At 43.6% G+C, this 25,454-nt stretch overlaps 2 protein-coding genes across 3 annotated transcripts; one reads left to right on the top strand and one right to left on the bottom strand.

Moving 5' to 3' along the window:
* Window positions 1-3,267: 3,267 nt before the first annotated feature.
* Window positions 3,268-24,495, bottom strand: LOC311112419 (CUB domain-containing protein 1-like). 2 transcript variants are annotated; one of them, XM_084155547.1, is made up of 10 exons: window positions 24,255-24,492; window positions 21,679-21,918; window positions 21,035-21,403; window positions 20,486-20,857; window positions 16,173-16,370; window positions 15,430-15,816; window positions 14,161-14,350; window positions 13,816-13,982; window positions 7,548-7,635; window positions 3,268-4,352 (listed from the first exon to the last, which is right to left on the bottom strand). In XM_084155547.1, the coding sequence occupies exons 1-10, from the start codon at window positions 24,322-24,324 to the stop codon at window positions 3,875-3,877; spliced, it is 2,559 nt and encodes an 852-aa protein (XP_084011673.1). In that variant the 5' UTR covers window positions 24,325-24,492; the 3' UTR covers window positions 3,268-3,874. The 2 variants fall into 2 exon arrangements, 1 of the variants encoding a protein (XP_084011673.1); XR_014610873.1 differs by having other exon boundaries at window positions 3,390-4,352; window positions 7,548-8,158; window positions 24,255-24,495.
* LOC311112429 (uncharacterized protein) lies at window positions 4,709-7,114 on the top strand. Its single transcript, XM_084155561.1, has 2 exons — window positions 4,709-5,000; window positions 5,892-7,114. Exons 1-2 carry the CDS (start codon window positions 4,748-4,750, stop codon window positions 6,632-6,634), a joined length of 996 nt encoding a protein of 331 aa, XP_084011687.1. The 5' UTR covers window positions 4,709-4,747; the 3' UTR covers window positions 6,635-7,114.
* Window positions 24,496-25,454: the final 959 nt, after the last annotated feature.

Raw genomic sequence — 25,454 nt, 5'->3', positions numbered from 1 at the left:
ATGCGTATCAAAGTAACGGAGGGATACGCCGTATCAATTAATAAAGCTGATGGAACAGATCAGAATGTTTAGCTTATAATGTTGATAAACTATTATTTCTTCATATTTTAGGCGCAGCAATGTGCACACAGCGGTAAGCCTACATTCAAATGTTCCAAAATGCAATTAGCAGGAAAACACCTTTCTAAAATGTGCTCATGGACAGAGATGGAAATACCCATTAGAAATGTAGAAAGAGGGGAGATCTAAAGATGCAGCAACTATCATGGGATGGGTTGCTAATATGACTAGGATAATGCCTTTGGCTGCTAGACAATGAAAGATAGTTACATTTTACATAGTCATTTAGCAGACGCTCTTATCCAGAGCGACTTACAGTTAGTGAGTGCATAAATTTTTTCATACTAGTTGAAAGAAAACCAACAGAACAGCAGAACGCATAATGAGGAAGTCTTTATAAAATAATTGCCTCCATGTTTCTATGGTGGGATATTGGCTATAGGCTACTTTGAAGCAAGGTAAGACATGCCTCATAATATGAAGTAAAACGTCCAGGTTTCAAACAATTAAGGAACAGGAAAAATATAGAGATGCTAATGATAGACCTAACTGTCTTCTGGTAGATGGAAAGGCTTTCCCAAAAACCTTGTCAATTTAATGTTAACTAGCTACAAAGTAACCTACCTTAGCTAGCTGTGCAAGCCATTTTAAAGATAAAATGATAAGTAGCATATCGTTTTTTAAATGTTTGCATGCCTTTCTCCTTCGAGGAAACAATAGCTGATTGAAAGGGGATGTGGCAGATTTCAAAACTCTTCCGCGAAGGACTACAGATTTCTTTGCTAGCACAGACTGGAATATGTTCTGGGATTCTTCATATGGCATCTGTAGCTCAGCTGGTAGAGCACAGCGCTTGTAACGCCAAGGTAGTGGGTTCGATCCCCGGGACCACCCATACACAAAAATGTATGCACGCATGACTGTAAGTCGCTTTGGATAAAAGCGTCTGCTAAATGGCATATTATTATTATTATTATTATTGAGGAGTACACCACATCAGCCACTGGCTTCATCAATAAGTGCATCGATGACGCCAACTGGAAAGTGTCTTCACTGACATTTTCAACCTGTCCCTGACCAAGTCTGTAATACCAACATGTTTCAAGCAGACCACCATAGTTCCTGTGCCCAGGAACACCAAGGTAACCTGCCTAAATGACTACCGACCAGTAGCACTTCGTCTGTAGCCATGAAGTGCTTTGAAAGGCTGGTCATGGCTCACATCAACACCATTATCCCAGAAACCCTAGACCCACTCCAATTTGCATACCGCCCCAACAGATCCACAGATGACGCAATTTCTATTGCACTCCACACTGCCCTTTCCCAACCTGGACAAAAGGAAAACCTATGTGAGAATGCTATTCATTGACTACAGATCAGCGTTCAACAGCATAGTGCCCTCATCAGTAAGCTAAGGACCCTGGGACTAAACACCTCCCTTTGCAAGTGGATCCTGGACTTCCTGATGGGCCGCCCCCAGGTGGTAAGGGTAGGTAACAATACATCTGCCACGCTGACCCTCAACACGGGGGCCCCTCAGGGGTGCTTGCTCAGTCCCCTCCTGTACTCTCTGTTCACCCATGACTGCATGGCCAAGCATGACTCCAACACCATCATTAAGTTTGCAGACGACACAACAGTAGTAGGCCTGATCACCGACAACGATGAGGCAGCCTATAGGGAGGAGGTCAGAGACCTGGCAGTGTGGTGCCAGAATAACAACCTCTCCCTCAACGTGATCAAGACAAAGGAGATGATCGTGGACTACAGGAAAAGGAGGGCCGAGCACGCCTCCATTCTCATCGACGGAGCTGTAGTGGAGCAGGTTGAGAGCTTCAATTTCCTTGGTGTCCACATCACCAACGAACTGTCATGGTCCAAACACACCAAGACAGTCGTGAAGAGGGCATGACAACGCCTATTCCCCCTCAGGAGACTGAAAAGATTTGGCATGGGTCCTCAGATCCTCAAAAAGTTATACAGCTGCACCATCGAGAGCATCCTGACTGGTTGCATCACCGCCTGGTATGGCAACTGCTCGGCCTCCGACCGCAAGGCACTGCAGAGGGTAGTACATCACTGGGGCCAAGCTTTACGGCCCAGTACATCACTGGGGCCAAGCTTCCTGCCATCCAGGACCTCTATACCAGGCGGTGTCAGAGGAAGGCCCTAAAAATTACCAAATACTCCAGCCACCCTAGTCATAGACTGTTCTCTCTGCTACTGCACAGCAAGCGGTACCGGAGCGCCAAGTCTAGGTCCAAAAGGCTTCTTAACAGCTTCTACCCCCCAAGCCATAAGACTCCTGAACAGCTAGCTAAAATGCCTACCCAGACTATTTGCATTGACCCCCCCCCCCTCCCCATTTTTACGCTGCTGCTACTCTCTGTTTATTTTCTATGCATAGTCACTTTACCTCTACCTACATGTACATATTACCTCAATTACCACTTATTTTTTCTTAAAACTGCATTGTTGGTTAAGGGCTTGTAAGTAAGCATTTCAATGTAAGGTCTACACCTGTTTATTCGGCGCATGTGACAAATAACATTTGATTTGAGATAGGATACACATGACTAACCTCGACAGAAGATTGTTATCGAGAAGGGGATAACACTCTTTCATTTGCTTACTAACGAATTGGCACTCTCCTCGACCACTCGACCACTTATCGGTTTCCGGGTCACAGAGGAGAGAGAATGGAGGAAAGAGGACGGACTTTTCCAAAATGAGAAAAGGCCATTGTGAAAGTGTGTGTCTGTGTGTGTGTGATGCACCATCGAGAGCAGCCCCAAGGTCCGCTAGAGGGCGCTATTATTTGACGTAAGGATAATAATAGCGCCCTCTAGCGGACCTTGGGGCTGCATCGAGAGCATCATGACTGACTGCATCACCGACTGGTATGGCAGCTGCAACGCCCTCGACCGTGGCTCTACAGAGAGTGATGAAAACTGCCCAGTCCATCACTGGGGGCGAGCTCCTAGCCCTACAGGACATTTACACCAGGCGGTGTCTGAGGAAAGCCCAGAAGATTGCCAGAGACTTCAGCCACCCCAGACATGGACTGTTTACTCCCTTACCATCTGGCATGCGGTACTTGTATATAACAGTACACTGACATACAGTAGTATATTCACAGTATATTGTTTTTATTACCTTATTTTTTAAACTTTTTTATTACTGACATAGTATTTTGGACTGCTTTAGTTTTACCGCTCGTTTTATTATTTCTGCAATGTTGAGGAAGCTCACAAGTAAGCATTTAATTGCACAGTTTACGCTGTATCCTGTGCATATGACAAATAAATGATGATTTGAGTGTGTTTATGTAAAAAATAGGATTTATGACACAATACATTTTTACCTTTACATTTTATCCTCCTACACATTCACTGTAAACTTAATTGAATATACAAATACACATAGTATGTTCATCTCCATTATCATTAATTCAAAAGTAAGATTATTTAAAGGTTGAGGGTCGGTTTCCAGGACCCAGGTTAAACCTATTCCTTTAAAAAAATGATGCTCAATGGAGCAATCAATTGAAACTAAGTGCTATTTAGTCCAAGAATAGGTTTTTCTACCTCCATGAAACTAATTACACTTTTACTATGCAGTGCAAAGGTGCCCTCAGCCAAAACACATGACATTATCAACTCTATTAAAATAATGTGGGCTTCTTTGACAGACAATGGATTCTCAGAAATTCCAGTGAATCACATACATGCCAGGGAATCTGATAAAATATGAAGAGAAGGGCTATGGTACTGTGCTTGGCATATACCCTCAACCTACAGTCCTCTCCCTTTCAGTCATGAGCCTCTGGCTCCACCGTTGTAGTCTGCTCTGTGTTCATGTTGTTAGGTTGAGATTGCGTAGGGGTGTCACCATTGCTTCTGGAGCTGTACAACTCGTTGTCCACCCTAGTCTGCTGGTCTTGACTTAAGGGTCTATTGGGGATGGGTGGGGCAATGTGGGATGGGGGCACAAAAGGCTGGTAGATGCCCACCTCTGGACGTTCAGTGACTGTCCCCAGAGAGAGGGGCTTAGCCTCTGTGGGTCCAGTATAACTCTGGTACACATCCACAGCCGGGTCTCCATAGACACCCAACTCTGCCCCGTCTCGCAGGAGTTGGCCGTATACAAGTGTGTCATCGATCGAGGCGTAGATGTGGGACTCGTTGTCTTTTCGTGATTTGGGGAACCTCCCGTTGTGACCTGGCAGGAAGCTGGTCCCGTTGGGGTTGTAGATGGACACTTGGTGAGACAGCTGCCTCTTCTTCTTCCTACTCAACAGGAGGGAGATCAAAACACATTATCACACGCAAGGTAGGCTACTGTAATGAGAGAAATTTGTTGTATTAAATAGTCACACTTATTAAGTCCCATAATGATAGAAAGTCCCTATGTATGTGTCCACTTATCATGACAACAATTGAATACATGTAATCCTTTATTACCATGAAAAAATACCTATATAGCTATATAGAATATAGATAAACTACAGTACAAGTAAAATACAACTACTACATTTTCCGCCACAACACTCCACCATCGCAGTTGCACTCCACTCCAGCAGGTGGTGATAGTGTAAAAATGTGTTTCGAAAAAGGGCGCGTGGAACGGTGGAACAGGAAAAACAACACTAGCTGGCACCTACTCAGCTAGCTAACTTGCAAAAATGTTGCCTAACATAAAATCATTGAGAATGTTTCTCAACAGGCGATTAACAGCGGCTGTCGATGAGCTATTCGGGGCAGTTGAAATAACGATAGCAGAGTACCAGCAAGAATCCTGCCGTTCAAAAAAGGAGAAAGACCGAACGATAGCAGAGTACCAGGAACAAGTATCCCGTGCTAAAGAAGAGAACGCCCGCCTACAGAGGCTGCTGGATGTCGTTCTTAAACCAGAAATAAAGTTACAGAGACTAGAAGGTATGTTACTTATTAGCTAAGCCCGTAACAACCATCCTTTTTTATACACATTGCTAATGCATGTTGGTCATTTACATTTCAGTCATCACTAGTTACATTTTCATCCAATTGGCGACAGATTTTCATGCGAATATTCTCAAATCCGCGTGAAGACAATGCGAATTTTCCCACCAGTAGTGTCTCCACCAAACCGAGTGCATTACGACGTAGTGCACACAATGTACTTTTGTACCAAATAAAAATCTAAAATTCAATGTGTTTCCATCACATTTTCAACCCTACCGATAGTTTTTTTTTACAAAAACGGTTGCGTTAAATAACAAATGTGCCTACTCTGGTTTTGGCACGTGTGCTCTAACTCGCATGTAGCCTACAGGCTGTGCGGGAAGGCTAGTCTACATGATGAGATTATTATGGAATAGAGCGAGATTATTTTTATTTGTCAAGCATCGATTCTCATGTCATCAGACTCTCGATATTATTGGAAAGGAGCATCAAGTTAATCACCGTGCACTTTCACCACCCTGTGAATTTCATAATTTATTTAATCTGTAGCCTAATAAACTGCATGGTTTCACGAGTCATAGACGACCACACACCATATCATCTCGTGACTCCAATTTTATTTCGATACGTTTATTTTATCAATATTTACGCATAAAGGCGATTGCACCGCCATTTCTCGCACAATACATTTTACCGACACAAAAAGATCACACCATGTCGAACGAACAAATTCTCTGTAGGCATTTATACAACTGTACCGAATCTTCGTGTTTCCATCACAGTAGTTCAAAAGTTACATGTATCTGGCTAGAATCCATTTATTGTAAGCCAGCATCTCAGCATTTGAAGATACTAGCTAAGTATGTCATGCTCTTTTTCCCACAGACCTCCAGCAGCTCACTCTCTCCATCTCTGAAGAGGAGGTTGCCCCTGTGCAGCAGCACTGCAGGCAGGAGGACCCTTCCCAGATTAAAGAGGAACAGGAGGAACTATGGGTCATCAGTCAGGGAGGAGAGCAGCTTCAAGGGATGGATTATGATACTGATGATACTGATGATTCTGCTGATACCAAAGCCTTCATATCTACTGCCAGAGTAAAAGGTGACTATAATCAGAACCCAAGTCAGTCCTCACATCTTTACCGAATTTTAACCCAACGTGAAGAAAACACAGAGAGGGATGAGCTACCCAGCACCACAACGCAAATTGAACAGATTAAAACAGAGTACTACAGTAACAGTGACTCTCAGCCCCCCTCTGCAATCAATTCAGACTGGTCTGCAACTCAGAGTGAGAGTGATGAAAGTGTCGATCGGCTGGAGAGTAAAGGACCTCCACTCAAGTCAAAGAGAACACAGACAAAAGCTGGACCAAGCTTCCATGTCTGTACTAAAGTCAGAGAATCCACAGAGTTGTCCCATCTGAAATCCCCTATCCTCAATAATACTGTTCGTCGTTGTAGAATATGTGCAAAGCCTTTCATCACCAAGGAGTCTCTAGTGATTCATGCACATAGACATACAAAGCTGTCTCGGTGTGGTATCTGCGGAAGATCCTTTGAGTCTGTAGAAAGTTTGAAAGATCATCTACATTTTCATGTTGGAAGTACAGGATCGCTTTCTTGTTAAATATGTGGTGTATGTTTCACAGAGGATGAGGAGGTTTTGCTGGAAGAGCATATGAGCAATCACAAACTGAAACTGTATCGCTGTCTTGGGTGTAATGAAAGTTTTTCGATACTCGCCAGGGTCTGACATTGCATATGAGGACTCACACCAGGACTCTTGATCAGTACTCAAAATTCAAGACCGCCCCGACCTGGGCCTATGACTTGCAGCCCGAGCCTGTCCATATTATGACTTTACAAGCAGTCTTTTTTATTTTGAAATTGTAAAAAGAATGTGAGGGAGGAGTAGCCTATATTGTCGTAATCAAACTTAATTAAACACAACTACAGCAGTTCTTACTGAAGAAATCACTCTGATAAAATGTTCCAGTTCCATATCCTAGTAAAGGAAGCCTGAGTCAGGCCCGATGCGGGTCTGCTGAAGGTCGGTGTATACCGAAATGTCATGTTTTTTTATATCAAATAAAATACTATTGTATGGAGAGTGTGTCGCGCCTCACTTTCTAATGCATAGTTACCATATGTACTCAAAACGCCGGTTTCTCAGACACAGATTAAGCCTAATCCTGGCCTAAAAAGCACTTTCAATGGATATTAATCTCTAATTGAAAAGGAAAAATTATAACCACAAAAATAGTCCAGACACTCGTATGGGTTTGAAAGTTAAAAAGCCTTCAATGTGGGCTAAGACATTAAAATACACCAACGCGTATTGGCTTAGGCCTTCATCAGGGTGTCCTTAGCACCTAGTTGTGGTTATAATTTTTGCTTTTCAATTACCATTCCCCTGCAAGAGCACTTGTGGTTGTTTTGGAATACGCTCCTGCTACTTCTTTTTCTTGGAGATGAATCTGTATCAGAGAAAACATCCCAACATTTTTCATGAAGGGTTAGCAAAAAAGTAGCTCACTTACTTGATCACCACACAGACCACAGCCAACACAACCACCATGAGAACCAGCAGAGCTGCCACCGTACTCAGAATGCTGGTCAGAAGCAGGTCTGAGGAACAGGAATACACACACAGGTTAGTATTCACTGATATCCCATTATCAACCCACTCACTAACATAATAATGTTTCAAATCCGGAGGCTGATAATAATACTTAATATACACTAAATATACAAAACATTAGGAACACTCTTTCCATGACAGACTGACCAGGTGAATCCAGGTGACAGCTATGATCCCTTATTGATGTCACTTGTTAAATCCACTTAAATCAGTGTAGATGAAGGGGACAAGACAGGTTAAAGAAGGATTTTTAAGCCTTGAGACAATTTAGACATGGATTGTGAATGTGTACCTTTCAGAGGTTGAATGAGCAAGACAAAATATTTAAGTGCCTTTGAACAGGGTATGGTAGTAGGTGCCAGGTGCACCGGTTTGTGTCAAGAACTTCAACGCTGCTGGGTTTTTCACGCACAACAGTTTCCCCTGTGTATCAAGAATGGTCCACCACCCAAAGGACATCCAGCCAACTTGACACAACCAACCAAGGCCGTTCCTTGCCATTCTGCTGCCCTAGGCGAGACAAAAAAAAAAAAATATATATATATATACAGTGGGGAGAACAAGTATTTGATACACTGCCGATTTTGTAGGTTTTCCTACTTGCAAAGCATGTAGAGGTCTGTCATTTTTATCATAGGTACACTTCAACTGTGAGAGACGGAATCTAAAACAAAAATCCAGAAAATCACATTGTATGATTTTTAAGTAATTAATTTACATTTTATTGCATGACATAAGTATTTGATACATCAGAAAAGCAGAACTTAATATTTGGTACAGAAACCTTTGTTTGCAATTACAGAGCTCATACGTTTCCTGTAGGTCTTGACCAGGTTTGCACACACTGCAGCAGGGATTTTGGCCCACTCCTCCATACAGACCTTCTCCAGATCCTTCAGGTTTCGGGGCTGTCGCTGGGCAATACGGACTTTCAGCTACCTCCAAAGATTTTCTATTGGGTTCAGGTCTGGAGACTGGGCCACTCCAGGACCTTGAGATGCTTCTTACGGAGCCACTCCTTAGTTGCCCTGGCTGTGTGTTTCGGGTCGTTGTCATGCTGGAAGACCCAGCCACGACCCATCTTCAATGCTCTTACTGAGGGAAGGAGGTTGTTGGCCAAGATCTCGCGATACATGGCCCCATTCATCCTCCCCTCAATACGGTGCAGTCGTCCTGTCCCCTTTGCAGAAAAGCATCCCCAAAGAATGATGTTTCCACCTCCATGCTTCACGTTGGGATGGTGTTCTTGGGGTTGTACTCATCCTTCTTCTTCCTCCAAACACGGCGAGTGGAGTTTAGACCAAAAAGCTCTATTTTTGTCTCATCAGACCACATGACCTTCTCCCATTCCTCCTCTGGATCATCCAGATGGTCATTGGCAAACTTCAGACGGGCTTGGACATGCGCTGGCTTGAGCAGGGGGACCTTGCGTGTGCTGCAGGATTTTAATCCATGACGGCGTAGTGTGTTACTAATGGTTTTCTTTGAGACTGTGGTCCCAGCTCTCTTCAGGTCATTGACCAGGTCCTGCTGTGTAGTTCTGGGCTGATCCCTCACCTTCCTCATGATCATTGATGCCCCACGAGGTGAGATCTTGCATGGAGCCCCAGACCGAGGGTGATTGACCGTCATCTTGAACTTCTTCCATTTTCTAATAATTGCGCCAACAGTTGTTGCCTTCTCACCAAGCTGCTTGCCTATTGTCCTGTAGCCCATCCCAGCCTTGTGCAGGTCTACAATTTTATCCCTGATGTCCTTACACAGCTCTCTGGTCTTGGCCATTGTGGAGAGGTTGGAGTCTGTTTGATTGAGTGTGTGGACAGGTGTCTTTTATACAGGTAACGAGTTCAAACGGGTGCAGTTAATACAGGTAATGAGTGGAGAACAGGAGGGCTTCTTAAAGAAAAACTAACAGGTCTGTGAGAGCCGGAATTCTTACTGGTTGGTAGGTGATCAAATACTTATGTCATGCAATAAAATGCAAATGAATTACTTAAAAATCATACAATGTGATTTTCTGGATTTTTGTTTTAGATTCCGTCTCTCACAGTTGAAGTGTACCTATGATAAAAATTACAGACCTTTACATGCTTTAAGTAGGAAAACCTGCAAAATCGGCAGTGTATCAAATACTTGTTCTCCCCACTGTATGTATATATATATATACACACACACACACACAGGTTAGGCTATTTGATCAGAGAAACCTGCATGATGTAAAAAGTGTCCATCTCATTACATTGTAATACATTATCTCCAGCCTGTAGGCTACAGAAAAGGCTACATACTCTTTCTTCCATATCCTACAGTGGGGAAAATAAGTATTTAGTCAGCCACCAATTGTGCAAGTTCTCCCACTTAAAAAGATGAGAGAGGCCTGTAATTTTCATCATAGGTACACGTCAACTACGACAGACAAAATCCAGAAAATCACATTGTAGGATTTTTTATGAATTTATTTGCAAATTATGGTGGAAAATAAGTATTTGGTCAATAACAAAAGTTTCTCAATACTTTGTTATATACCCTTTGTTGGCAATGACACAGGTCAAACGTTTTCTGTAAGTCTTCACAAGGTTTTCACACACTGTTGCTGGTATTTTGGCCCATTCCTCCATGCAGATATCCTCTAGAGCAGTGATGTTTTGGGGCTGTCGCTGGGCAACACAGACTTTCAACTCCCTCCAAAGATTTTCTATGGGGTTGAGATCTGGAGACTGGCTAGGCCACTCCAGGACCTTGAAATGCTTCTTACGAAGCCACTCCTTCGTTGCCCGGGCGGTGTGTTTGGGATCATTGTCATGCTGAAAGACCCTGCCACGTTTCATCTTCAATGCCCTTGCTGATGGAAGGAGGTTTTCACTCAAAATCTCACGATACATGGCCCCATTCATTCTTTCCTTTACACGGATCAGTCGTCCTGGTCCCTTTGCAGAAAAACAGCCCCAAAGCATGATGTTTCCACCCCCATGCTTCACAGTAGGTATGGTGTTCTTTGGATGCAACTCAGCATTCTTTGTCCTCCAAACACGACGAGTTGAGTTTTTACCAAAAAGTTGTATTTTGGTTTCATCTGACCATATGACATTCTCCCAATCCTCTTCTGGATCATCCAAATGCACTCTAGCAAACTTCAGACGGGCCTGGACATGTACTGGCTTAAGCAGGGGGACACGTCTGGCACTGCAGGATTTGAGTCCCTGGCGGCATAGTGTGTTACTGATGGTATGCTTTGTTACTTTGGTCCCAGCTCTCTGCAGGTCATTCACTAGGTCCCCCCGTGTGGTTCTGGGATTTTTGCTCACCGTTCTTGTGATCATTTTGACCCCACGGGGTGAGATCTTGCGTGGAGCCCCAGATCGAGGGAGATTATCAGTGGTCTTGTATGTCTTCCATTTCCTAATAATTGCTCCCACAGTTGATTTCTTCAAACCAAGCTATTGCAGATTCAGTCTTCCCAGCCTGGTGCAGGTCTACAATTTTGTTTCTGGTGTCCTTTGACAGCTCTTTGGTCTTGGCCATAGTGGAGTTTGGAGTGTGACTGTTTGAGGTTGTGGACAGGTGTCTTTTATACTGATAACAAGTTCAAACAGGTGCCATTAATACAGGTAACGAGTGGAGGACAGAGGAGCCTCTTAAAGAAGAAGTTACAGGTCTGTGAGAGCCAGAAATATTGCTTGTTTTGTTGTAGGTGACCAAATACTTATTTCCCACCATAATTTGCAAATAAATTCATAAAAAATCCTACAATGTGATTTTCTGGATTTTTTTTCTCAATTTGTCTGTCATAGTTGACGTGTACCTATGATGAAAATTACAGGCCTCTCTCATCTTTTTAAATTGGTGGCTGACTAAATACTTTTTTCCCCCACTGAATATCTGCTACATGATTTATGTTAGATACATTTTTTGATGGAACGTTGGTGGAGCGCCGCAGCGATGCGGCTCTCCAACAGCACCCTGGAGAGGCACGCTGGGAATGGACAAGCAAAACATTTTGCACCCCTGCCTTTGACAAAGTGGCCACTGCTTATCACAGGGCGGCATCAGCACTCACCTAAAAAGCCCATATGCCACTGGTTGAGAAAAATTGTCATTGTTTAGTCAGTTTAGCTCAGAAATGTGTCAGTTTACAGTTGAAGTCAGAAGTTTACATACAGCTTAGCCAAATACATTTAAACTGTTTTTCACAATTCCTGACATTTAATCCTAGTAAAAATTCCCTGTCTTAGGTCAGTTAGGATCACCACTTTATTTTAAGAATGTGAAAAATCAGAATAATAGTAGCGAGAATAATAATAAATAATATGCCATTTAGCAGACGCTTTTATCCAAAGTGACTTACAGTCATGTGCGCATACATTTTTACGTATGGGTGGTCCCGGGGATCGAACCCACTACCCTGGCATTACAAGTGCCATGCTCTACCAATTGAGCTACAGAGGACCACAGAATGATTTATTTCAGCTTTTATTTCTTTCATCATATTCCCAGTGGGTCAGAAGTTTACATACACTCAATTAGTATTTGGTAGCATTGCCTTTAAATTGTTTAACTTGGGTCAAACGTGTCGGGTAGCCTTCCGCAAGCTTCCCACAATAAGTTGGGTGAATTATGGCCCATTCCTCCTGACAGAGCTGGTGTAACTGAGTCAGGTTTGTAGGCCTCCTTGCTCGCACACGCTTTTTCATTTCTGCCCACAAATGTTCTATAGGTCAGGGCTTTGTGATACCCACTCCAATACCTTGACTTTGTTGTCCTTAAGCCATTTTGCCACAACTTTGGAAGTATGCTTGGGGTCATTGTTCATTTGGAAGACCCATTTGCGACCAAGCTTTAACTTCCTGACTGATGTCTTGAGATGTTGCTTCAATATATCCACATAATAATGATGCCATCTATTTTGTGAAGTGCACCAGTCCCTCCTGCTGCAAAGCACCCCCACAGCATGATGCTGCCACCCCCGTGTTTCACGGTTGGGATGGTGTTCTTTGGCTTGCAAGTTACCCCTTTTTTCCTCCAAACATAACAATGGTCATTATGGCCAAACAGTTCTATTTTTGTTTCATCAGACCAGAGGACATTTCTCCAAAAAGTACGATCTTTGTGCAGTTGCAAACCGTAGTCTGGCTTTTTTATGGCGGTTTTGGAGCAGTGGCTTCTTCCTTGCTGAGCGGCCTTTCAGGTTATGTCGATATAGGACTCGTTTTACTGTGGATATAGATACTTTTGTACCTGTTTCCTCCAGCATCTTCACAAGGTCCTTTGCTGTTGTTCTGGGATTGATTTGCACTTTTCGCACCAAAGTACGTTCATCTCTAGGAGACAGAAATTGCTCCCAAGGATGAACCAGACTTGTGGAGGTCTACAATTATTTTCTGAGGGCTTGGCTGATTTCTTTTGATTTTCCCATGATGTCAAGCAAAGAGGCAGTGAGTTTGAAGGTAGGCCTTGAAATATATCCACAGGTACACCTCCACTTGACTCAAATGATGTCAATTAGCCTATCAGAAGCTTCTAAAGCCATGACATCATTTTCTGGGATTTTCCAAGCTGTTTAAAGGCATAGTTAGTGTATGTAAACTTCTGACCCACTGGAATTGTGATTAGGGTGAATTATAAGTGAAATAATTTGTCTGTAAACAATTGTTGGAAAAATTACTTGTGTCATGCACAAAGTAGATGTCCTAACCGACTTGCCAAAACGATAGTTTGTTAACAAGAAATGTGTGGAGTGGTTGAAAAACAAGTTTTAATGACTCCAACCTAAATGTATGTAAACTTCCGACTTCAACTGTAGCTCAGAAAATGCCACCCTCGTCAATCTGCCGCCATAGGCAGCTGCCTAATCCTACCTAATGAGCGAGTCCATGCCCAAATAATTGAGTTTGTTCTGAGGGCAAAATGGGGGGGAGGGGGGTGCAACTCAATATTAGGAAGGTGTTCCTAATGTTTGATATACTCAGTGAAGTAAGACCAGAATGAACAAAATATCAGAATGGTATAGAGAAATGCTGAGAAACATGGAACGTTAGATTTTCACTGCAATTTCAAATTCACTTTAAACAAACATCAACTTATGGAGAACGCCAGAGGAAGAAGGGAGTGAGAGGAGATGGAAAAACACTGCTTATCATGATGACTGCTCCACATGGTCGGTCACTCACTCTTGTCCTTGTGCAGTGTGATCTGTGTGAGCACGCTGAAGTCTCCTCTCTCAGGCATACAGTTGGACATGTTGAGGTAGAAGCTCTTTGAGACAGTGATCTTCCTGTCTGCCTCCTCGTCCTCCCGCCGGCTGTACATCTCCTCTAGGGAGTCCAGGATCTGCACCCTGATCAAATCACAATTTATTCACAGCACTTATCATAAAGTGCTTTACAGTAACCTGGCCTGGACCCCAAGACCAAGCAAGGCAGAAGCAAGACCACAGTGGCCAGGAAAAACTCCCTAGAATGAAGAAACCTAGAGAGGACGTCTCAGAGGGGTAGCCCATCCTTTTCTGATTGTACCTGATGCCCGTGTGGCGGTTGCTGCACTTGGGCTGGCTGATGTTGGCGAACATGAGGTGGGCTTCCAGCTTGGAGGGGACATCGACGATCCAGGACACAGTGGAGTAGGACTTCATTCCCACAGGCCAACTAGGGGTGGCCAGGAGAGTCGGGACTCCTTTCTTTGGGCATACCGTGAAGATGTATCTCTCTGTGTGTACATCAGGGGAAAATAACATATTTGCAGTTACAGTACTACTTTTATATAAAACAATTTATTAAAAGATGTAACTTTATATACACTACATGACCAAAAGTATGTGGACACCCGCTCGTCGAACATCTCATTCCAAAATCATGGGCATTAATATGGAGTTAGTCCCCCCTTTGCTGCTATAACAGCCTCCACTCTTATGGGAAGGCTTTCCACTAGATGTTGGAACATTTCTGCAGGGACTTGCATCCATTCAGCCACAAGAGCCTTAGTGAGGTCAGGCAATGATGTTGGGCGATTAGGCCTGGCTTGATGTCGGTGTTCCAATTCATCCCAAAGGTGTTCGTTGGGGTTGAGGTCAGGGCTCTGTGCAGGCCAGATAAAGTTCTTCAACACCGATCTCGACAAACCATTTCAATATGGACCTCGCTTTGTGCACGGGGGCATTGTCATGCTGGAACAGGAAAGGGCCTTCCCCAAACTGTTGCCACAAAGTTGGAAGCACAGAATCATCTAGAATGTAATTGTATGCTGTAGCATTAAGATTTCCCTTCACTGGAACTAAGGAGCCTGGCCCGAACCATGAAAAACAGCCCCAGACCATTATTCCTCCTCCATCAAACTTTACAGTTGGCACTATGCATTCGGGCAGGTAGCGTTCTCCTGGCATCTGCCAAACCCAGATTCCTCCGTCGGACTTCGATGGTGAAGCGTGATTCGTCACTCCAGAGAACGCAGTCCAATGGCGGCGAGCTTTACACCACTCCAGCCGACGCTTGGCATTGCGCATGGTGATCTGTGACTTGTGTGCGGCTGCTCGGCCATGGAAACCCATTTCATGAAGCTCCCGACAAACAGTTATTGCTCTGACATTGTTTCCAGAGGCAGTTTGGAACTCGGTAGTGAGTGTTGCAACCGAGGATAGACAATTCTTACGCCCTACGCGCTTCAGCACTCAGAGGTTCCATTTTGTAAGCTTGTGTTGGCCTACCACTTCGCGGCTGAGCTGTTGTTGCTCCTAGATGTTTCTACTTCACAATAACAGCACAGTTACATCTTTAATTAAAAAATATTACCTGCAATCTCCCTGGTGAAGGAGATGTTGAGTAAAGGATGAGATAATGGCCACTTCTCTTTCCCTCCCATGGTCGAAGCTGAGGCTGTAAAGGACACGTTGGTGTGAACCTGGACTTTATGTATGGCTCCCTGAGGGCAGAACTGACCCACGGTGGTGCCGTCATCGTCCTCGGCCACGGTGAGAGTGACAGAGCCATTGCAGGGGTGTTCTGGCAGGGACTGCCTGAGGCCGCCAGTAGTGGGCAGGAGTTCTACTGTGCCATGCTGAGGGGGACGGAGGATCCAGGTGACACTGCCCAGGGGGGCGGGAAGACACCTCTCCAGGACGGGCACCGTCAGAGGGACAGGGGCTGCTGCTGCTGGGCAGCCCCTCCACTGAGGGCACTCTGAGAAATGGAGAGGAGGTAAAGGATACAAAAGTTGAATATATACCATGAGTTTGTGGTGCCTTAGGATCTCAAGGAGGACAAAGTATTTGTTCATCCTAATTACCACACTCCAGATATTGTTTAAAGTGTGAAGGGAAGCCAAAAATTTAGCATTGAATTGCAGTGATTATTTAGTTAGGGCTTAAGGCCACACTCACACACGGTGAATGGTATATCATGTTATTCTTCTACAACGTCAAGCCAGACAAACACAATGAGAGGTTAGTGACTGGGCGCGCATCATAGTGTTAATAATAATTCCTATGGTTATATGACTCAGAGCAGAGCAATGTTGCTAGTTAGGCCTTAGTTACCTATGATTCTGATGGCAGTCAGTAGCAGCTCCTGACATGGGCAGTCCTGGAAGGACAGCTGAGAGATCTTCCCTGAGGGCACAGTGATTTTCTCCTGGATGACAGAGTTCAGCTTCAGCTCACAGTCAGACATGGGGTTGGTCTTCTCAATATGGAGGGAAAGCCACCGCTCTTTCCTCAGGTCCACGTTGCACAACACTGCAAAGTATGTCACAGTAACAAATCATATACATGTACAGTGAGGGAAAAAAGTATTTGATCCCCTGCTGATTTTGTATGTTTTCCCACTGACAAAGAAATGATCAGTCTATAATTTTAATGGTAGGTTTATTTGAACATTGAGAGACAGAATAACAACAACAAAAATCCAGAAAAACGCATGTCAAAAATGTTATAAATTGATTTGCATTTTAATGAGGGAAATAAGTATTTGACCCCCTCTCAATCAGAAAGATTTCTGGCTCCCAGGTGTCTTTTATACTGGTAACGAGCTGGGATTAGGAGCACACTCTTAAAGGGAGTGCTCCTAATCTCAGTTTGTTACCTGTATAAAATACACCTGTCCACAGAAGCAATCAATCAATCAGATTCCAAACTCTGGCCAAGACCAAAGAGCTCTCCAAGGATGTCAGGGACAAGATTGTAGACCTACACAAGGCTGGAATGGGCTACAAGACCATTGCCAAGCAGCTTGGTGAGAAGGTGACAACAGTTGGTGCGATTATTCGCAAATGGAAGAAACACAAAATAAATCTCCCTCGGCCTGGGGCTCCATGCAAGTTCTCACCTCGTGGAGTTGCAATGATCATGAGAACGTGAGGAATCAGCCCAGAACTACACAGGAAGATCTTGTCAATGATTTCAAGGCAGCTGGGACCATAGTCACCAGGAAAACAATTGGTAACACACTACGCCGTGAAGGACTGAAATCCTGCAGCGCCCGCAAGGTCCCCCTGCTCAAGAAAGCACGTATACAGGCCCGTCTGAAGTTTGCCAATGAACATCTGAATGATTCAGAGGAGAACTGCGTGAAAGTGTTGTGGTCAGATGAGACCAAAATCGAGCTCTTTGGCATCAACTCAACTCGTCGTGTTTGGAGGAGGAAGAATGCTGACTATGACCCCAAGAACACCATCCCCACCGTCAAACATGGAGGTGGAAACATTATGCTTTGGGGGTGTTTTTCTGCTAAGGGGACAGGACAACTTCACCGCATCAAAGGGACGATGAACCTCCTTCCCTCAGCCAGGGCATTGAAAATGGGTCGTGGATGGGTATTCCAGCATGACAATGAACCAAAACACACGGCCAAGGCAACAAAGGAGTGGCTCAAGAAGAAGCACATTAAGGTCCTGGAGTGGCCTAGCCAGTCTCCAGACCTTAATCCCACAGAAAATCTGTGGAGGGAGCTGAAGGTTCGAGTTGCCAAACGTCAGGCTCGAACCTTAATGACTTGGAGAAGATCTGCAAAGAGGAGTGGAACAAAATCATTCCTGAGATGTGTGCAAACCTGGTGGCCAACTACAAGAAACGTCTGACCTCTGTGATTGCCAACAAGGGTTTTGCCACCAAGTACTAAGTCATGTTTTGCAGAGGGGTCAAATACTTATTTCCCTCATTAAAATGCAAATCAATTTATAACATTTTTGACATGCGTTTTTATGGATTTTTGTTGTTGTTATTCTGTCTCTCACTGTTCAAATAAACCTACCATTAAAATTATAGACTGATCATGTCTTTGTCAGTGGGAAAACGTACAAAATCAGCAGGGGATCAAATACTTTTTTCCCTCACTGTAGCTGCACATCCACTTCCACTGACTATAACTCACGCAGGCCCACAGCAAAATTAAGACAAGGATTTCACATTTAGGAAGAAGAATACCAAGAGTCTGCCCCGGTGGCAATCGGCATTGTTAAAAGCTGTATATGTGATCTACAGTAATCCCCTTTTATGGTTATACACATTAACCACAAGACAGAGTGGATAATCAAATTACCACAGATCTAAAAGCTCCATGTTATTATATTGAATTGTAATATGTTGGATCTGTACAACTACACTACCACTACTACTACATCATCTAAATACCTGCGACACAACCCAACAATTGGCCTTAAAGGGATGGTCACCCCTTTGATACTTTATGATTATTTAGACATGATGAGCAAAAAATGCTAATATACAGTGCATTCGGAAAGTATTCAGACCCCTTCACCTTTTCCACATTTTGTTAAGTTACAGCCTTATTCTAAAATGGATACAATGAATTTTTTCCGCATCAATCTACACACAATACCCCATAATGACAAAGCAAAACAGAAATACCTTATTTACATAAGTATTTTGACCCTTTGCGATGAGACTTGAAATTGAGCTCAGGTGCATCCTGTTTCCATTGATCATCCTTGAGATGTTTCTACAACTTGATTGGAGTCCACCTGTGTTAAATTCAATTGATTGGACATGATTTGGAAAGGCACACACCTGTCTATATAAGGTCCCAAAGTTGAAAGTGCATGTCAGAGCAAAAACCAAGCCATGAGGTCGAAGGAATTGTCTGTAGAGCTCCGAGACAGGATTGTGTCGAGGCACAGATCTGGGGAAGGGTACCAAAAAATGTCTGCAGCATTGAAGGTCCCCAAGAACACAGTGGTCTTCATCATTCTTAAATGGAAGAAGTTTGGAACTACCAAGACTCTTCCTAGAGCTGGCGGGGCAATCGGGGCAGAAGGGCCTTGGTCAGGGAGGTGACCAAGAACCCGATGGTCACTCTGACAGACCTTCAGAGTTCCTCTGTGGAGATGGGAGAACCTTCCAGAAGGACAACCATCTCTGCAGCACTCCACCAATCAGGCCTTTATGGTAAAGTAGCCTGACGGAAGCCACTCCTCAGTAAAAGGCACATGACAGCCCACTTGGAGTTTGCCAAAAGGCACCTAAAGGACTCTCAGACCATGAGAAACAAGATTCTCTGGTCTGATGAAACCAAGATTGAACTCTTTGGCCTGAATGCCAAGCGTCACGTCTAGAGGAAACCAGGCACCGCTCATCACCTGGCCAATACCATCCCTACGGTGAAGCATGGTGGTGGCAGCATCATGCTGTGGGGATGTTTTTCAGCGGCAGGGACTGGGAGACTAGTAAGGATCGAGGGAAAGATGAACGGAGCAAAGTACAGAGAGATCCTTGGCTTCGGGACAAGTCTCTGAATGTCCTTGAGTGGCCTAGCCAGAGCCCGGACTTGAACCCGATCGAAGATCTCTGGAGAGTCCTGAAAATAGCTGTGCAGCGAGGCTCCCCATCCAACCTGACAGAGCTTGAGAGGATCGGCAGAGAAGAATGGGAGAAACTCCCTAAATACAGATGTGCCAAGCTTGTAGCATCATACTCAAGGCTGTAATCGCTGCCAAAGGTGCTTCATCAAAGTACTGAGTAAAGGGTCTAAATACTTATGTAAATGTGATATTTCAGTTGTTGTTTTTTATAAATTTGCAAACATTTCTAAAAACCTGTTTTTGCTTTGTCATTATGGGGTATTGTGTATAGATTGACGAGGAGAAAAAACTATTTAATCAATTTTAGAATAAGGCTGTAACAAAATGTAGGGAAAATGAAGGGGTCTGAATACTTTCCGAATGCACTGTAGATACCATGACTTCAGTTGAGGCTCAGTGGGAGGAGCTATAGGAGGATTGGCTCAATGTAATGGCTGGAATAGAAAAATGGAACAAGTCAAACGTGGTTTCCATATGTTTATGTTTTAGACCGTTCCATTTATTCCATTCCAGCCATTACAATGAGCCCATTCTCCTATCGCTCCTCCCACCAGTCTCCTCTACATGACTTGCATGGGATTTGTGACACATGCTAAAACGTTAGCATTTGAAAACAGAGCAAGGGAAACTAAACCAAATCATGGATTGTGGTCATACCTTGTCTATTCTCCTAACCCAGAAGTAAAATCTTGCGTCAGCTGCGTGATTACCTTCTGTGTTCATACATGTTAGGAACTGAGAGGGAAAGAGCAGGGCTTTCCACAAACTCACACATGATTCATCCTCTTACCTTTTTTACTAAAGCTGTGTTTTCCAAACCTTTCCTGGAGCACACCTAGCCATTCCACTTCCCTATTCCAGTACTAGCACACCTGATTCAACTAATCAAGAGCTTGATGTAGTTGACCAGATGAAAAAGGCATGCTGGTAATGGAAAAGATAAAGTCAGTCAAATTGCTGGGGGTTCTCAAGGAGGGTTTTGGAAAAGCTTTTCGAAAGCCATCTAGTGTTTTGTACTCAGTGTCCTGTACCGACCTGGAAGACTTCTCCTCTTGGCTGAAACCTGGAAGCGGAGGGAGAGACCAGTGGAGCCGTCTCCGATCCTGTTCATCTCACAGTTCCTTAGGATCAGGGAGAAGGAGTCCCGCCGTTGGGCCGGCTGGGGGTCTGACAGCTTCTTCACCACCGCGAACCGCCCATTATTGTGGTGATACTCCACGGCCGGCTCCTTCTTCAGGCACTGCGGCTGGGTCTGAGCCAGGAATACAACCGTAGCGTTGTGTTTGGGAGGGACCACAAACTTCCACTCCATCAGGTCATCATCAGGGAAACTGTTCGGGTAGTTTGGAGAGAGCAACTTCGAAGACGACGTCCCTTCCGGTAAAGTCACTTTGAGGACGGCAAGTGCTGAAGGACAATGATATGTTGATGAAGTGTCAGAAAATACAAGGTTAACCAGTTCATTAAATCATGTCTGTGGCCATGACTAAAAACATACAAACATAACTAATCCATTTATATTAACGAAATGAAAACAGTGTGATTTTACATCAGTTATCTGAAACCAATGTCTGACCAACTCACATTTGATTTCCTCTCCAACAGACACGTTGAACACGGTGGGGTTCAGTTTCCGTCCTCCAGTGACCTCCAGAGAGAGCCTGCCCTGGTTCAGGACCTGAGCCCCAGAGACGCTGCCGTTCCTGCAGTACGTCCCGATGGCAGCCTCCCCTGTCCTCTGGAGGGATAGCAGGGTATATGTGTGCTGGTCTGGACATCTCTCAGAGGGCAGGATCTGTCTCAGCCCCATCTGGGTGAAGTCCAAATGGAACGCCCGTGGAACCGGGGCCTTCAGGTTCCAGATAAAGGTACGGTTGAAGTTCTGCAGTGGAAGCGTTCCGGTTCTAGACTCAATGGGGGTGATGTCTCCATTACAGGTCTTTGTGGTACAATCTGGTGGAACGGGGGTAGGAGTTAGAGGAAGTCAATACAGAGACGCACACACAGGTATGCTCACACAAAGTCACATATGGACTGTTTATTACGAAAATGCACACATGTATCCCACTTGCAAGCACTATGTAATAGCAATATAACTACAGTGTACAATGTGCCTATACTGTAATGACACTGTATTTCTGTACCATGTGGACAAGCTATAGACACTCTAAGGACACTCTAAATACCATGGGACCACCACCATTATAGATTTCATAGAGAGTTCTTACCTATTTCCCTGACCACCTCCACAGTGAAGACTTCCTCTGGTTTGGGGCAGGTGAACTCCATGTTCACAGCAGCTTTGGGGTCTGTCAGCAGCACCACATAATCGCTTCCAGCCCTGGAGCATGACCTTTTCAAGCCTGTACCGGTGCATACCGTACACTTTGACCCCCTGCTGCGCTCTGAACTCTGGCTGATGTTGAGAGTAGATCCCTGGTCAGGGGTGAGGGTCAGTGTCACACCCTCTGAATGAACAACAACCAGGGAAGGGATTGATTAATTACGTAGAAGAGTGGCATCAGTTGGGGCAGGCAGGGTTGTTCTATACCACATGGGTATTTTACATAACCATACCTCTATCAAAACTATATCAATTTGTACAAAACATAAACAGAGTCGTAGACTACAAAACAATGTCATTTTTTTCTCTGACTGTCATGTAGGACTACTATTCAGCAGACAGAAAACACAACTGATGTTTTTCTCAGCCTGACCTGATGTGCATTTGGAGATGTGCCACTGCGTGTTAGAAAAGACTCAAATGACTGAGAAAGTGTGTAGGGAGATGATCGATGTCAACAGCTTGGCTCCACTTCCTGTATGGCTAACCAGCCCCACATCTGTGAGCTAGGGCCTACTGAACAAACATAGGCCTGGCTGTTCAACAATTCAAACTGCCATATATCTGTGATGCTGTATCCATAAATGTCCTTATCTTTAGACAATCACTCTCTTCCTCTGCCCCTCCCTCTCTCTCTGAAGCACACACACATACACAAGCGCTCTCTCCCTCTATATATCTGACTTATGCTTATAGCTGCTTATGCTTTTCCCGAAACCTTACCTAGTAACATAGCCGAGATATAATCTGATTGTGTTACTATTTGACAATGGAGATGTTACTGGGAAGCCCTGTTTGTCCCTCGCTGTTACATGTACAGCTATTACAGTCCAGCTGTCACTGTTGACACTGGGATAAGATGTGTAAGCCACAACTTACTGGGGCTTGACTAAACATTATTCCGCCAACCTAGCTATATTATTACAAACCAAACTGCTCCTACAGATTGTAGAAAAAAGAACAAAGGGAAGTGCTGCTAGAATACAATAGTAGATATTTGTAAATTGAAGGTGCTCTTGATAAAGCGGTTATTTGGTCATCAGAAAAACAAGGAGGACCAAGGCACTCTAAGGCATTTTAATTATATGAAGAGTGCCTGGTCCTCATCCTCCTTGTTTTTCTGATGCTGATCCTATTGTCTGACCTATGCAAATACTGCCTCCCCCCCGTAATCTTCAATGCAAACTCAGTAGCCCTGGTCTATGTAAAGACACTGATAAGCCATTTTTCCACCTGACTCCTAATAAAATATTAGATGAGTTGGAAGTTATTTCCTTAGTTAGTTGGCCTTTGGATAGAACCAATGCATTCAACAGTCCTCCCATCATTCCTATTTATCCACTGAAACAGACTTGAATTATGTTTTCCTATGTTTATTCATAAAGCACAACAAGGGCCAGTCATTTGATTATCTCCAACATCTATGTTGTCTGTCATCTGCATCCCATCTACACACTTTTGTTTTAGGAAACTGACTGGCCTTTCAAAGGTCTGTGTGTGGTTGTGCCACTGTCAACAACAATGATTTAATGTATAGTCTACCTATAGAATACATCCTCATCCAATTCAAGAATATCCCTGCAACTTCATAATACTGTTAGTGTCCATCAGTAAGTGTTATCACGGGCAACATTTCAAAGAACATATAATTGTATACATATCTACATATCAATCTTTGTAGTAAAGGGACAATTGCAATGGCCTAGTCATAAAATAAAAATAAACTATTTATAATTTCCCTATTCTTCAGCGTTTTTTTTTTTTTTTACAGAATCATAATAATCACAAATGTATTACGGTTTACTTCTAAATGTTTAAAACTATTACCAAATAGCCCTACATTGGTCTAAAGGAGCCTAACGTTACTCCTTAGTTCAAGAACCTTACATGTTCTGTTTAATGGGTTGGCGCTGGAAGCCAAAACAGCCAAATACTCCATCTAAACGTGAATCGAATCTCAATTACGTTACGGTTCTAGAACCATAAATCCCTCTAATTTCATGTCACGTTAAAATCATTTCACGAATGTGAAATGTACAAATTGACTGTACTGTTCAGTTTTAATTGTTTTTAACACAGTTGCAGCAGACAGTATTTTTCAGTGACAACATGTTTGTGGCGTCTGTCTTCCACCTACACACAGGTGTTAGGAGAAGCAGATAGTTAATTAGCACAGGTAGTCCACTCTGTCTTGAATCTATAACATGGAAGTATGACTGTGTGGGAACCCTAACCCTATAAAGATGTGTATCAATTTAACCTTTTTTTTTAAAAATATATATAAAATAAAATAAAATAAATCGCCGAAATGAAAGATGAGGTCCTTATGCTTCCAAAACCTTACCGCAAGCGACGCTTGTTAAGGTTCAGACCGAGCATCGCGGCTCTTAACAAAACTCCCATTTTATGTGTAATGTAATGGAACTGAGAGTCATGATCAAGGGCTAAGTAGTGACTTACCTAATAGAACGAAAACGGCGGACGCGATCCCCAAAAACTGCAGAGCACAGCCGACCGTTGATAAAGTCATGCCTTTACTGGATTATTTTCAGCATCGGTAAACTGTCTCAAACGATAAACTATCTAACTGACCTAAAATTGGCACAAATCGCGACTTTATGGCGTTGGACCTATGTGTAGTTCTTTCGCTTTGCGTAAAATGGGTTACTGTACACCTACATTTGCTGTCCTGCTGTGTGACGTCACTTATCAGGTAAGGCGTTCCCCTTGCAGGTGAGTTGTTGCTTGAAGAATTGCGACATATTTGAACTCGGTGGCGTTTTTATACGTTTCTAGGAAAATAAACTTTACTGTAATACAAAATGAACAGACTGGGGTCTGATAGGTATTTAGTCAAATCTAGGCTTTTTAGACCTCGGTAGCAAGCTTCACTGGACCAATGACACTTATACTTTACCATACCATCAACTGTTGGTTTTCTTACCAAACAAGTTAAACTTGATTGAAAATAGGGTGATCATCATTAGACTACTTGGTGCTCAAAAGTCAAAATCAATTACTTGTTATTATGTAATAACTCAATAATAATGCCATCTTAGATTGTCCAGCAGAGCAGAAGCCATTTTTCTTTAACACCCAAGCACACATGGAAAATATAGCACACATTACATCTATACATTAGAGCCATGTGCTGAATTCACCTGACACACCTAGACAATGCAATAGTGTAGTGTCTAAACAGTTTATGACTTTGCTGACTTTTGCAAATGGTGTGTTAGAGGAAGTTGACTCAGCTTGCGGAAGCATCTGGAAAGCATTACTATAGGGGCCCCCTAAAACAGAGGAGAGTCTGTTATGTGAAGGCCTGGGATTGGTCTGTAGGAGAACCACCCATATCATGTTACATATTATAAATACCATGGTTGAAACAAAGGACGGGGAGAATATAACATATTAGAGATTGGGTCAGTTGTTCTCCAGATGTCTGCAGGAGTCTGTAAATTGACGCTGACATCTTTGATGTAATAAACCATTATAATCAAGGACAGTGTCAGCGGATTCCTTGTCATCACAGCATAATTAGCATCGTTATCTCGACACTACAATAGCTAAAGTTCAGGGGATTGTGACTGACAGTGAAAGAAACAAGATTGAACAGGCAATGTGATTGACCACCCGTGAATTCACCAGAGAGATGGT

The sequence above is a fragment of the Coregonus lavaretus genome (assembly GCF_964263955.1).
Source record: "Coregonus lavaretus genome assembly, chromosome: 3".
Lineage (NCBI taxonomy): Eukaryota > Metazoa > Chordata > Actinopteri > Salmoniformes > Salmonidae > Coregonus > Coregonus lavaretus.
The sequence above is the reverse complement of the archived record's forward strand: the minus strand, read 5'-3'. Positions and strand labels throughout refer to the sequence as shown.

Bases quoted from the DNA above. Each gene is read 5' to 3' on its own strand.
- LOC311112429 (XM_084155561.1), top strand. From the start codon at position 4,748: ATGTTGCCTAACATAAAATCATTGAGAATGTTTCTCAACAGGCGATTA. The intron at 5,001-5,891 runs GTATGTTACTTA...TTTTTCCCACAG, and splicing joins AAAGTTACAGAGACTAGAAG to ACCTCCAGCAGCTCACTCTC.
- LOC311112419 (XM_084155547.1), bottom strand. From the start codon at position 24,324: ATGACTTTATCAACGGTCGGCTGTGCTCTGCAGTTTTTGGGGATCGCG. The intron at 21,404-21,678 runs GTAAGAACTCTC...CCGTTCCACCAG, and splicing joins GGAGGTGGTCAGGGAAATAG to ATTGTACCACAAAGACCTGT. The intron at 16,371-20,485 runs GTCGGTACAGGA...CATACTTTGCAG, and splicing joins CAAGAGGAGAAGTCTTCCAG to TGTTGTGCAACGTGGACCTG.